Source organism: Oncorhynchus mykiss, chromosome 20 (assembly GCF_013265735.2).
Source record: "Oncorhynchus mykiss isolate Arlee chromosome 20, USDA_OmykA_1.1, whole genome shotgun sequence".
In the NCBI taxonomy this organism is placed as follows: Eukaryota; Metazoa; Chordata; class Actinopteri; order Salmoniformes; family Salmonidae; genus Oncorhynchus; species Oncorhynchus mykiss.
This window is the reverse complement of record NC_048584.1, coordinates 14778240-14792261: the sequence shown is the minus strand read 5'-3', so window position 1 is coordinate 14792261 and position 14022 is coordinate 14778240. Positions and strand designations below refer to the sequence as shown.

At 45.5% G+C, this 14022-nt stretch overlaps 1 protein-coding gene across 1 annotated transcript in view; it reads left to right on the top strand.

Annotated features, from left to right (window-relative positions):
* LOC110499037 (rho GTPase-activating protein 22-like) overlaps window positions 1–14022 on the top strand; it is a 42301-nt gene that overhangs the window by 24497 nt on the left and 3782 nt on the right. The window contains exons 4-5 of the mRNA XM_021575868.2: window positions 9304–9435; window positions 13788–13995. Coding sequence (XP_021431543.2) covers window positions 9304–9435; window positions 13788–13995 — 340 coding nt within the window. The remainder of the gene's footprint in view (window positions 1–9303; window positions 9436–13787; window positions 13996–14022) is intronic.

Here is a 14022-nt window from a genome sequence, read left to right as displayed (position 1 = left end):
GAACGTGAAGAGTCCTAATCAAAATATCAGCCCTTTAATGCACTCAGTAGGAGTGAGACTTGCATTAAATCCCAGAGCTCTGGTTTATCTTAATTGCTTCCAAATCATATTGACTCAGGACCGGTACCCCCTGTGTGTGTGTATATACAGTGCCTTGCAAAAGTATTCGGCCCCCTTGAACTTTGCGACCTTTTGCCACATTTCAGGCTTCAAACATAAAGATATAAAACTGTATTTTTTTGTGAAGAATCAACAACAAGTGGGACACAATCATGAAGTGGAACGACATTTATTGGATATTTCAAACTTTTTTAACAAATCAGAAACTGAAAAATTGGGCGTGCAAAATTATTCAGCCCCCTTTACTTTCAGTGCAGCAAACTCTCTCCAGAAGTTCAGTGAGGATCTCTGAATGATCCAATGTTGACCTAAATGACTAATGATGATAAATACAATCCACCTGTGTGTAATCAAGTCTCCGTATAAATGCACCTGCACTGTGATAGTCTCAGAGGTCCGTTAAAAGCGCAGAGAGCATCATGAAGAACAAGGAACACACCAGGCAGGTCCGAGATACTGTTGTGAATAAGTTTAAAGCCGGATTTGGATACAAAAAGACTTCCCAAGCTTTAAACATCCTAAGGAGCACTGTGCAAGCGATAATATTGAAATGGAAGGAGTATCAGACCACTGCAAATCTACCAAGACCTGGCCGTCCCTCTAAACTTTCAGCTCATACAAGGAGAAGACTGATCAGAGATGCAGCCAAGAGGCCCATGATCACTCTGGATGAACTGCAGAGATCTACAGCTGAGGTGGGAGACTCTGTCCATAGGACAACAATCAGTCGTATATTGCACAAATCTGGCCTTTATGGAAGAGTGGCAAGAAGAAAGCCATTTCTTAAAGATATCCATAAAAAGTGTTGTTTAAAGTTTGCCACAAGCCACCTGGGAGACACACCAAACATGTGGAAGAAGGTGCTCTGGTCAGATGAAACCAAAATTGAACTTTTTGGCAACAATGCAAAACGTTATGTTCGGCGTAAAAGCAACACAGCTGAACACACCATCCCCACTGTCAAACATGGTGGTGGCAGCATCATGGTTTGGGCCTGCTTTTCTTCAGCAGGGACAGGGAAGATGGTTAAAATTGATGGGAAGATGGATGGAGCCAAATACAGGACCATTCTGGAAGAAAACCTGATGGAGTCTGCAAAAGACCTGAGACTGGGACGGAGATTTGTCTTCCAACAAGACAATGATCCAAAACATAAAGCAAAATCTACAATGGAATGGTTCAAAAATAAACATATCCAGGTGTTAGAATGGCCAAGTCAAAGTCCAGACCTGAATCCAATCGAGAATCTGTGGAAAGAACTGAAAACTGCTGTTCACAAATGCTCTCCATCCAACCTCAGAGCTCGAGCTGTTTTGCAAGGAGGAATGGGAAAACATTTCAGTCTCTCGATGTGCAAAACTGATAGAGACATACCCCAAGCGACTTACAGCTGTAATCGCAGCAAAAGGTGGCGCTACAAAGTATTAACTTAAGGGGGCTGAATAATTTTGCACGCCCAATTTTTCAGTTTCTGATTTGTTAAAAAAGTTTGGAATATCCAATAAATGTCGTTCCACTTCATGATTGTGTCCCACTTGTTGTTGATTCTTCACAAAAAAATACAGTTTTATATCTTTATGTTTGAAGCCTGAAATGTGGCAAAAGGTCGCAAAGTTCAAGGGGGCCGAATACTTCCGCAAGGCACTGTATATATAGTGGGGAGAACAAGTATTTGATACACTGCCAATTTTGCAGTTTTTCCTACTTACAAAGCATGTAGAGGTCTGTCATTTTTATCATAGGTACACTTCAACTGTGAGAGACAGAATCTAAAACAAAAATCCAAAAAATCACATTGTATGATTTTTTAATTTTTACCCCTTTTTCTCCCCAATTTCATGGTATCCAATTGTTTAGTAGCTACAATCTTGTCTCATCACTACAACTCCCATACGGGCTCAGGAAAGCGGAAGGTTGAAAGTCATGCGTCCTCCGATACACCATGCACTTGGCAACCTTGGTTAGCGCACACTGCGCCCAGCCTGCCACAGGAGTCGCTGGTGCGCGATGAGACGAGGATATCCCTACCGGCCAACCCCTCCCTAACCCGGATGACGCTAGGCCAATTGTGCGTCGCCCCACAGACCTCCCGGTCACGGCCGGTTACGACAGAGCCTGGGCGCGAACCCAGAGTCCCTGGTGACACAGCTGGCGCTGCAGTACAGCACCCTTAACCACTGTGCCACCCAGGAGGCGTCATTGTATGATTTTTAAGTAATTAATTTGCATTTTATTGCATGACATAAGTATTTGATCACCTACCAACCAGTAAGAATTCCGGCTCTCACAGACCTGTTAGTTTTTCTTTAAGAAGCCCTCCTGTTCTACACTCATTACCTGTATTAACTGCACCTGTTTGAACTCGCTACCTGTATAAAAGACACCTGTCCACACACTCAAACAGACTCCAACCTCTCCACAATGACCAAGACCAGAGAGCTGTGTAAGGACATTAGGGATAAAATTGTAGACCTGCACAAGGCTGGGATGGGCTACTGGACAATAGGCAAGTAGCTTGGTGAGAAGGCAACAACTGTTGGCGCAATTATTAGAAAATGGAAGAAGTTCAAGATGACGGTCAATCACCCTCGGTCTGGGGCTCCATGCAAGATCTCACCTCGTGGGGCATCAATGATCATAAGGAAGGTGAGGGATCAGCCCAGAACTACACGGCAGGACCTGGTCAATCACCTGAAGAGAGCTGGGACCACAGTCTCAAAGAAAACCATTAGTAACACACTACGCCGTCATGGATTAAAATCCTGCAGCGCACGCAAGGTCCCCCTGCTCAAGCCAGCGCATGTCCAGGCCCGTCTGAAGTTTGCCAATGACCATCTGGATGATCCAGAGGAGGAATGGGAGAAGGTCATGTGGTCTGATGAGACAGAAATAGAGCTTTTTGGTCTAAACTCCACTCACCGTGTTTGGAGGAAGAAGAAGGATGAGTACAACCCCAAGAACACCATCCCAACCGTGAAGCATGGAGGTGGAAACGTCATTCTTTGGGGATGCTTTTCTGCAAAGGGGACAGGACGACTGCACCGTATTGAGGGGAGGATGGATGGGGCCATGTATCGTGAGATCTTGGCCAACAACCTCCTTCCCTCAGTAAGAGCATTGAAGGTGGGTCGTGGCTGGTCTTCCAGCATGACAACGACCCAAAATACACAGCCAGGGCAACTAAGGACTGGCTCTGTAAGAAGCATCTCAAGGTCCTGGAGTGGCCTAGCCAGTCTCCAGACCTGAACCCAACGGAAAATCTTTGGAGGGAGCTGAAAGTCCGTATTGCCCAGCGACAGCCCCAAAACCTGAAGGATCTGGAGAAGGTCTGTATGGAGGATCCCTGCTGCAATGTGTGTAAACCTGGTCAAGAACTACAGGAAACGTATGATCTCTGTAATTGCAAACAAAGGTTTCTGTACCAAATATTAAGTTCTGCTTTTCTGATGTATCAAATACTTATGTCATGCAATAAAATGCAAATTAATTACTTAAAAATCATAACATTTTCTGGATTTTTGTTTTAGATTCCGTCTCTCACAGTTGAAGTGTACCTATGATAAAAATGACAGACCTCTTGTAACGGTTTTCCGTATGAGAAGGAGAGTCGGACCAAAATGCGGCATGTCTATTGCAATCCATGTTTAATGAATTAACACACTAAACACAAACACTACCAAAACAATAAACTTAACAAAACCCGAAACAGCCTATACTTGTGTATCCTAACACAGAACAATGACATCAGGACACTAAGGACAATCACCCACGACAAACTCAAAGAATATGGCTGCCTAAATATGGTTCCCAATCAGAGACAACGATAAACACCTGCCTCTGATTGAGAACCACTTCAGACAGCCATAGACTTAGCTAGAACACCCCACTAGCTACAATCCCCACACATACACACCACATACAAAAACCCATGCCACACCCTGGCCTGACCAAATAAATAAAGATAAACACAAAATACTTTGACCAGGGTGTGACAGAACCCCCCCCCTAAGGTGCGGACTCCCGAACGCACCTCAAAACAATAGGGAGGGTCCGGGTGGGCGTCTGTCCATGGTGGCGGCTCCGGTGCGGGACGTGGACCCCACTCAATCAATGTCTTAGTCCCTTCTCCTCGCGTCCCTGGATAGTCCACCCTCGCCGCCGACCATGGCCTAGTAGTCCTCACCCAGAACCCCACTGGACTGAGGAGCAGATCGGGACTGAGGGGCAGCTCGGGACTGAGGCAGCTCGGGACTGAGGGGAAGCTCAGGAGTGAGAGGAAGCTCAGGAGTGAGAGGAAGCTCAGGCAGGTTGATGAATCTACCTGGCTGGCTGGTGGTTTCGGCAGATCCTGGCTGACTGGCAGATCCTGGCTGACTGGCAGATCTGGAAGAGTCTGGTCGACTGGCAGATCTTGAAGAGTCTGGTCGACTGGCAGATCTTGAAGAGTCTGGTCGACTGGCAGATCTTGAAGAGTCTGGTCGACTGGCAGATCTGGAAGAGTCTGGTCGACTGGCAGATCTGGAAGAGTCTGGTCGACTGGCAGATCTGGAAGAGTCTGGTCGACTGGCAGATCTGGAAGAGTCTGGTCGACTGGCAGATCTGGAAGAGTCTGGTCGACTGGCAGATCTGGAAGAGTCTGGTCGACTGGCAGATCTGGAAGAGTCTGGTCGACTGGCAGATCTGGAAGAGTCTGGTCGACTGGCGGATCTGGAAGAGTCTGGTCGACTGGCGGATCTGGAAGAGTCTGGTCGACTGGCGGATCTGGAAGAGTCTGGTCGACTGGCGGATCTGGAAGATTCTGGTCGACTGGCGGATCTGGAAGAGTCTGGTCGACTGGCGGATCTGGAAGAGTCTGGTCGACTGGCAGATCTGGAAGAGTCTGGTCGACTGGCAGATCTGGGAGAGTCTGGTCGACTGGCAGATCTGGAAGAGTCTGGTCGACTGGCAGATCTGGAAGAGTCTGGTCGACTGGCAGATCTGGAAGAGTGTGGTCGACTGGCAGATCTGGCTGCTCCATGCTGACTGGCTGCTCCATGATGACTGGCAGCTCTGGCTGCTCCATGCTGACTGGCTGCTCCATGCTGACTGGCAGCTCTGGCTGCTCCATGCTGACTGGCTGCTCCATGCTGACTGGCAGCTCCATGCTGACTGGCTGCTCTGGCTGCTCCATGCTGACTGGCTGCTCCATGCTGACTGGCTGCTCCATGCTGACTGGCGGCCCTGGCTGCTCCATGCTGACTGGCGGCCCTGGCTGCTCCATGCTGACTGGCGGCCCTGGCTGCTCCATGCTAACTGGCAGCTCTGGCGGCTCCTTGCAGACTGGCAGCTCTGGCGGCTCCTTGCAGACTGGCAGCTCTGGCGGCTCCTTGCAGACTGGCAGCTTTGGCGGCATCCTGCAGACAGGCAGCTCTGGCGGCTCCTTGCAGACTGGCAGCTCCTTACAGACTGGCAGCTCTATGCAGACTGGCAGCTCCTTGCAGACTGGCAGCTCCTTGCAGACTGGCAGCTCTATGCTAACTGGCAGCTCTATGCTAACTGGCAGCTCTATGCTAACTGGCAGCTCTGAACAGGCGGGAGACTCCGGCAGCGCTGTAGAGAAGGAAGGCTCTAACAGCGCTAAACAGGCGGGAGACTCCGACAGCGCTGGAGAGGAGGAGGGCTCCGACAGCGCTGGACAGGCGAGGCGCACTATAGGCCTGATGCGTGGTGCTGGCACTGGTGGTACTGGGCCGAGGACACGCACAGGAAGCCTGGTGCGGGGAGCTGCTACCGGAGGGCTGGGGTGTGGAGGTGGCACAGGATGGGTTAGACCGTGAAGGCGTACTGGAGATCTTGAGAGCGGTGCTGGCACAGGACGTGCAAGGCTAGGGAGGTGCACAGGAGGCCTGGTACGTGAGACTGGCACCATCTTAACCAGCCGACTAACACGCACCTCAGGACGAGTATGGAGCGCTGACCCAGGTGCCATCAAATCCCCGACACGCTCCGTCGGGCGAATTCCATGTTTAAAACACCAACACAGCAACTCCCTCATTTCTCTCTCCTCCAATTTCCCCATTAACTCCTTCACAGTCTCTGTTTCGCTCACCTCCAACACCGGCTCTGGTCTCCTCCTTGGCTCCTCACGATAAACAGGGAGAGTTGGCTCAGGTCTGGCTCCTGACTCTGCCACACTCTCCCTGAGCCCCCCCCCAAGAAATTTTTGGGGCTGACTATGGGGCCTCCGTCCGCGCCGCCTTGCTTGCTTCGCAAACTCCATTCTCCTATATCCTTCCGCGCACTGCTCCATCGAATCCCAGGCGGGCTCCGGCACTCTCCCTGGGTCGACCGCCCACCTGTCTATCTCCTCCCAAGAAGTATAGTCCATACTGTACTCCACTTTGGGCTGTTCTTGCCTGTTGACACGCTGCTTGGTCCCTTTGTGGTGGGTGATTCTGTAACGGTTTTCCGTATGAGAAGGAGAGTCGGACCAAAATGCGGCATGTCTATTGCAATCCATGTTTAATGAATTAACACACTAAACACAAACACTACCAAAACAATAAACTTAACAAAACCCGAAACAGCCTATACTTGTGTATCCTAACACAGAACAATGACATCAGGACACTAAGGACAATCACCCACGACAAACTCAAAGAATATGGCTGCCTAAATATGGTTCCCAATCAGAGACAACGATAAACACCTGCCTCTGATTGAGAACCACTTCAGACAGCCATAGACTTAGCTAGAACACCCCACTAGCTACAATCCCCACACATACACACCACATACAAAAACCCATGCCACACCCTGGCCTGACCAAATAAATAAAGATAAACACAAAATACTTTGACCAGGGTGTGACACCTCTACATGCTTTGTAAGTAGGAAACACTGCCGATTTTGCAGGTTATCAAATACTTGTTCTCCCCACTGTATATGTACATAAATTAATATAAACTGTATATCTTCTTTTTTTAAACTTTTGTGTATTTAGTAAATCTTTTCTTAACTGTTATTTCTTAAAACTGCGTTTTTTGCTAAGGGCTTGTAAGTACGCATTTCATGTGACACATAACATTTGATTTGATTTGAAATCTTTGCAATTTCTTTACTCAGACAGGTTTTTCATATTTTCCTCTCTTTTTGACAGTCTGCTGGCGGTGGGCTGGAAGACCGAAGCATTGACTGTGTTCAGGCTCCTTTATGTCTGCGTCAGCAGGGCATCTTTATCACTCGCTTGATTTCTCTCTTTTCCGGTGGCTGGATTGATCACTTATGTGGGTGACCTGGCGGGAAGGGATCCACCTGGTTTACACTGTTATTGATGACAGGAACTAGGACCGAAGAGCTTTATCTTTCCCATCAGATCACATAAAGGAACAGCTTCTTGAAGAAGTGCTTTTGAGGCTGTAAAAATGTTAACACTTTCAACCTTTCAAGTTGTTTGGGACCAAAAGTAGCCAATACAGATGTTTGGTACAAGATAGTAGAAGGTGTTGTTTTTTTTTGTGAATGATATGATTCTCTCCTACAATTGGAGTCCCTTTAATCTTTTTTTGATTGTTTTGAAGTTCATATCAGATGGCAGCGGTCAAGCGCTATTGCTTTCTGCGTGTCTGGTGTATGAGTAAGATGTTTTGAAGCAGAAGACAAGTGGGAAATACAGTATATCTTGACAGAGCCAACATTCCACCCGTCAAATGATAAAATCATAATTTAATATTTTATGAAGGCAATATAATGCTCAGCATTATTTTGTACTCGCATAGGGAGGTTTCAACTGATTCCGAGAATATACAGTAGTAATATGCTAGGAATGCTTAGAAAGGAATTATATCTACTCCATTAACATACTATTAGGTATGTGAAGTACTGACTGAATATGATGACTGCATATGGTAATAAGTATAAAAGTAATGATGACTAAAGCATTTCAGCCTGGACTATAGACTGCAAACCTGTATCTAAGGGTCACATGAGTACACAGAGCCCAAAGCAGTCAATGTGACTGGGCTGCTAAGTGATAATCACAGTGGCGTGAGTTTGCTGAGCTGGGTGACAAAGGCACTTAGCTTTATGGCACCACTGTTTACATTTGGTTTACCTTCCCCAAAGCTAAATGGCACGTCCTAACATGGCGAGAGATATCATTACATGGATTACTGGATCCCAGTAAAATCACACCTAAAGAATGATATCTGTTGAATCACTTAAATGTGACCTGTTCTCTACATGTGTAGACATTAATTTTGTTGCCAGATCCTACAGGGTCAATCAATGAGACATGTAGTCTACATTTGGTTGTTCGGTCAGTCTTATGTATCCACAGAGTTTCCAAACCCAGAGGTGCAATATCGCTAGGCTTTCTGGGAATGCTTGCGAAGCAGACCAAACAGACCAGGCCAGGGTTTTGAGTTGGAGAAGTCAATGAGAGAAGTGACATTCTTCCCTAGTTGTTCATTTCCCCCAAATCTAAAGGCACAACCTAGATTTGAGCCAGTGTCTTTAGTAGTTGAACATGTTATTACTCCGACCTCGTGCTAGTGACAAACAGACACTTTTTCATTTTTGTCAAAAACAACTTTATGTTGAAGGAGTGCCTTTGATTTGACGCCCGCACATGTGCAGTTTGGCTTCGGGGCGACCGTTACACTCAATGGCATGTTTCTACCGTTTTAGCCTATCTTCATGGTGTACTGTCTTTGATGTAGCTGTAACTGTATCCTAAACATAACAACTACACCATCTAGTGGTAATAGTGCCGGTTACAACTTTATTCACCAAGAGATCTGATATGAGGGTAGTTGATGGCTAACGTGTTGGCTGAAAATCCCATTTTTTATTTGAACAGATCTTGATCTTTGAGGAGTCGGGCCTACCTGATTGGGTGTTCTTGTCCATGCACAACATCTTATATTGTAGCCGTGTACAGGGATGGGGCTCTTAAAGGACATCATCTCCCGTTGTGGAGCTGTGGTATGAAGAAAAAAAACATGAAAGGATATTGAAGTAGCTGGACTCATCAACCTTTCATTAACCTCAGACCACTTTTCCCCCAGATTAGTCTGCCAACCTATTAACTTTCAAAGATGCATTTGACTCATATCTCTCTCTCTCTCTCTCTCTCTCTCTCTCTCTCTCTTTCTCTCTCTCTCTCTCTCTCTCTCTCTCTCTCTTACTCGTTCTCTCTCTCAGGTGGTACAGGAGGAGAAAAGGACCGAGCTGCTATCAGTCATGAGGCCATTCTGCTCTTGGCCAACTCCCAGAGTGACATGGATGACTGGGTCAAGGCCATACGACGGGTCATCTGGGCACCCTTTGGAGGAGGTAAGCTAGGCTGGCACTCAAAGTGATTTTGCTATGTTTCACCATTGTTTCGCAGTGTTCAGTCTGGTTTTATCAGGCTAGAAGGAAAACCGCTTCGCCCAGACTTATATTACTAGATGCAATTATTTACAAACTGATCTAATGCTCAGTGAAAGCATATTCTTTCCAAGGTCACATTATGCTCTTTATGTCACTCAAACGTTTTTTTGACATGTGCTGTAGGGGGTCAGAAGGTTTGATAGACAGAAAATCGTTCCATGGCGTACAGTATGTTCAGAACAGACTGAACGGAGTCTTTATTTCCTGACTAGTGTGTCATTACACTCTGTTCAGCTGCGAACATTGCACTGAAAGGCTAGTCTACTGTAGGCTACTGTACTTGACGTGTATGCAGAAGTTTCAAGTTTTAATGTCACATGCGCAGGTACAGTGAAATGTCTTCCTGGAAAGCTCTAAACCCAACAATGCAGTAATCAATAACAATGTAATACTAAGAATAACAAGGTAGAACAAAAACACGAGGAAGTAAGAAAGCGTACTATATACAGGGTCGGTTTCAGTACCATATTTACAACGTGCAGGGATACTGGAGTGATCGAGGTAGACATGTAAAGGGGTAAGGTGACCAGGCATCAGGATATATGATAAGCAACGTAGCAGCAGTGTGATGATTGAGTGGGTGTATGTAGAGTCAGTAAAAATGCATGTGCATATTATGTGTGTGTGATCAAATGATGGAGTGAGTGTTTCTGTGTGTGCGTTGGAGTGTCCGTGTACGTGAGTGTGTAGGGTCCTGTGAGTGTGCATAGAGACAGTGCAACACTTTTAATCAAGTAAAATACAACTGTCTACTCAGATAGTCCATGTAGCCGTTTAGTTAGCTATTTAGTTAGCTATTTAGTTAGCTATTTAGTTAGCTATTTAGCAGTCTTATGGCTTGGGGATAGAAGTTGTTCAGGATCCTGTTGGTGCCAGACTTGGTCCAGCGGTACCGCTTGTCACGCAGAAGCAGAGAGAACAGTCTTTGCGTGGCTGGAGTCTTAAATGATTTACTGGCCTTCCTTTCATATCGCCTGATATAGAGGTCCTGGGTGGCAAGGAGATCAGCCCCAGTGATATACTGTGCTGTCCCCACCCTCTCTATAGCGCCATGCGATCAAGGTTGGTGCTATTGCCATACCAAGCAGTGATGCAGCTAGTCAAGATACTCTCAATGGTACAGCTGTAGGACTTTTTGAGGATTTGAGGGGCCATGACAAATCTTTTTCGAACCTCCTGAGGGGAAGAGACGTTGTTGCGCCTTCTCCACAACTGTGGGCGTGTGTGTGTAACATTTTAAGTCCTTAGTGATTAGGACACCGAGGAACTCGAAGCTTCAACCCGATCCACTGCAGCCCCATCAATGTGGTTGGGAGCGTGCTCCCCCCTGTTTTCTGTAGTCTACGATCAGCTCCTTGGTATTACCTACATTGAGGGAAAGGTTGTTGTTCTGGCAACACAGTACCAGGTCACTGACCTCCTCCCTGTAGGCTGTCACATCGTCGCCGGTGATCAGGCCTACAGCCATCGTGTAATCAGCAAACTTGATGATGGTGTTGGAGTCGTGGATACACAGAGTGGATACACAGAGAGTACATGAGGGGACACACCCCTGTGTTGAGAGTCAGCGTGACCGAAGTGATGTTCCCTTCAGGAAGTCCAGGATCCAGTTGCAGAAGGAGATGTTCAGTCCCAGGGTCCCTAAGCTTGGTGATGAGCTTGGAGAGGACAATGGTGTTGAACATTGAGCTTCAGTCAATGAACAGCATTCTCACATAGTTGTTGCTCTTATCTAGTTGTGTGAGGGCAGTGTGGAGTGCAATTCAGATTGGGTCGTCTATGGATCTGTTGGGGCGGTATGAAAATTGGAGTGGGTCTAGGGTGTCTGGGATGATGGAGATGATGTGTGCCATAACCAGCCTCTCAAAGCACTTAATGAAATATAGGCTAGGGTGTGTGGAGGCAGCTGGATATCCAGATATTACGTCACACAGAGGATGTTCAAAATAGAAGGATCACAGCATGTCTGACTGACATCCATGCTTCCATATCATACATTCTAAATCCTAAGATTCTAAGATCCTCAATGTTTTTTTTGAAGAACCTTAGGGTTCTTGGCATTGAAAATGGCCCGCAAAATAATTCTGGCTGTGGATACGCAAAACATCAACACGCCAGATGATATACCCATTGGACTTGGGGTTCTGCTGGGAGTTGGATTTTTTAAATTCTGCCTTGCCACTACAATCTTATTTTTTTTATTTTACCTTTATTTAACTAGGAAAGTCAGTTAAGAACAAATTCTTATTTTCAATGACAGCCTAGGAACAGTGGGTTAACTGCCTGTTCAGGGGCAGAATGACATATTTGTACCTTGTCAGCTCGGGGGTTTGAATTTGCAACCTTCCGGTTACTAGTCCAACACTCTAACCACTAGGCTACCCTGCCGCCCCGTGTTTAATAAACACTGAGAACTAAAATATTTGTCACGTTCTGACCTTTATTTCCTTTGTTTTGTCATTATTGAGTATGGTCAGGGCGTGAGTTGGGGTGGGCAGTCTATGTTTGTTTTTCTATGTTTTGGGTATTTCTATGTTTCGGCCTAGTATGGTTCTCAATCAGAGGCAGGTGTCATTAGTTGTCTCTGATTGAGAATCATACTTAGGTAGCCTGGGTTTCACTGTGTGGTTGTGGGTGATTGTTCTTGTTTGCACCAGATAGGGCTGTTTTAGGTTTTGCACGTTTCTTGTTTTTGTTAGTCTGTTCATGTGAAGTGCTTTATTAAAGAACCATGAATAGAAACCATGCTGCGTTTTGGTCCGCCTCTCCTTAAACTCAAGAGAACCGTTACAATATTGTGTTATTGATGTAATTGTTATGCTTATTGCTATTATTCATAATAATAATAATTACATGGGAGGGGGGGTAGCTCAAAAATGAACCCCTAAGGTTCTTTGAAGAACTTATTCCTTGTTCCTCCACAGTTTCAATTTGAAGAACATCTAAAGGAATCTCCAGGAACCTTTTGTTTTTAGAGTGTAGCCGTAACTTTAAACCCATCCAACACTGGAACTGGAAGGGAGGCATGCTATTGTAGTCAGTTAGTGGAGGCTGCTTAGGGAAGGACAGCTCATAATAATGTCTGGAACGGCTGAGCGAATGGAATGGCATCCAACCATGTGTTTGATGTATTTATTCCTTTCCACGGATTCCGCTCCAGCCTTTACCACGAGCCCGTCCTCCCCAAGGTGCCACCAACCTCCTGTGTAGTCAGTAGGCTACTTGTGGCTTCATACATTACATTTTGGAAGGAGCATGCAATGACGAAGATAACTTCTTTAGCCCATATCTAATTAATGTCAAGAGGACCTACATTGGGAGGATATACAAGAAATTGCTGATAACAGCAAGATTATATACGGTAGGTGAGACCTATGGGCATTTTCTGTATTGGCCCATTCCAAGTACCTCAATTCCTCCACAAAGTGGAGCACAGACTAGAGTTTTTGAAATTAACCTCCAACTCCTTCGATTCGCTATGCGTCGATACTCAACTTCTTCGGGATTGGTGTCCTTTCCACAGGACTGTTGAGCTAACGTAGGCTAATGCGATTAGCATGAGGTTGTAAGTAACAAGAACATTTCCCAGGACATAGACATATCTGATATTGAAATTCTTGTTAATCTAACTGCACTGTCCAATTTACAGTAGCTATTACAGTGAAGTAATATAATACTATTGTTTGAGGAGAGTACACAGTTTTGAACATGAAAAGTTATTAATAAACAATATTTGGGCCAGTCTTGATACAACATTTTGAACGTTGAAAGGTTGAACGTTGAAAACATTTCCCAAATCTTAACATAAATCATTAGTCAAATTAATCCCAGAATTGGTTTATAAACTCAATAAATTAAGTAATGACTTTAAGAAGGATTACCTGCTGAATTCAAAGATACAACACTAGACTAAACTTCACTTGCGTCATCTTTGTGGTTTTGAGAGATAAACATGGTAATGCTTTCACTTATTGCACATAAAGGAACAAAGTTCCCACATGATAGAGTGCTTGCTTTGTTATCCAACTGATCTCCTTTCTGTCATCTTGTGAACCCCATTCATTGCTGCTCGCAGCTATATTTTGATTTTCATTTTGTGTTTACTTGTTCATCCAACTACTGAATGTTGAGATGCTGCATTTTGGTATTCCTGAACATAACTTTCCATTGGTTTGGCATTTTATTATGGTAATGAATGACAACCATTATTTAATACTGAAATAGAGTATGTAATACGTGTTTCTTGCCTGCAGGGATATTTGGCCAGAGTTTAGAGGACACAGTCCAGTATGAAAAGAAATTTGGCCATCGCCTGGCACCTCTTCTGGTGGAGCAGTGTGTGGACTTCATAAGGGAACGAGGTCTGGATGAGGAGGGTCTCTTTCGGATGTCAGGGCAGACTAACCTGGTAAAGGATCTACAGGAAGCCTTTGACTGTGGGGATAAGCCTCTATTTGACAGGTAGATGAAAGGTCATCTACATTTCCT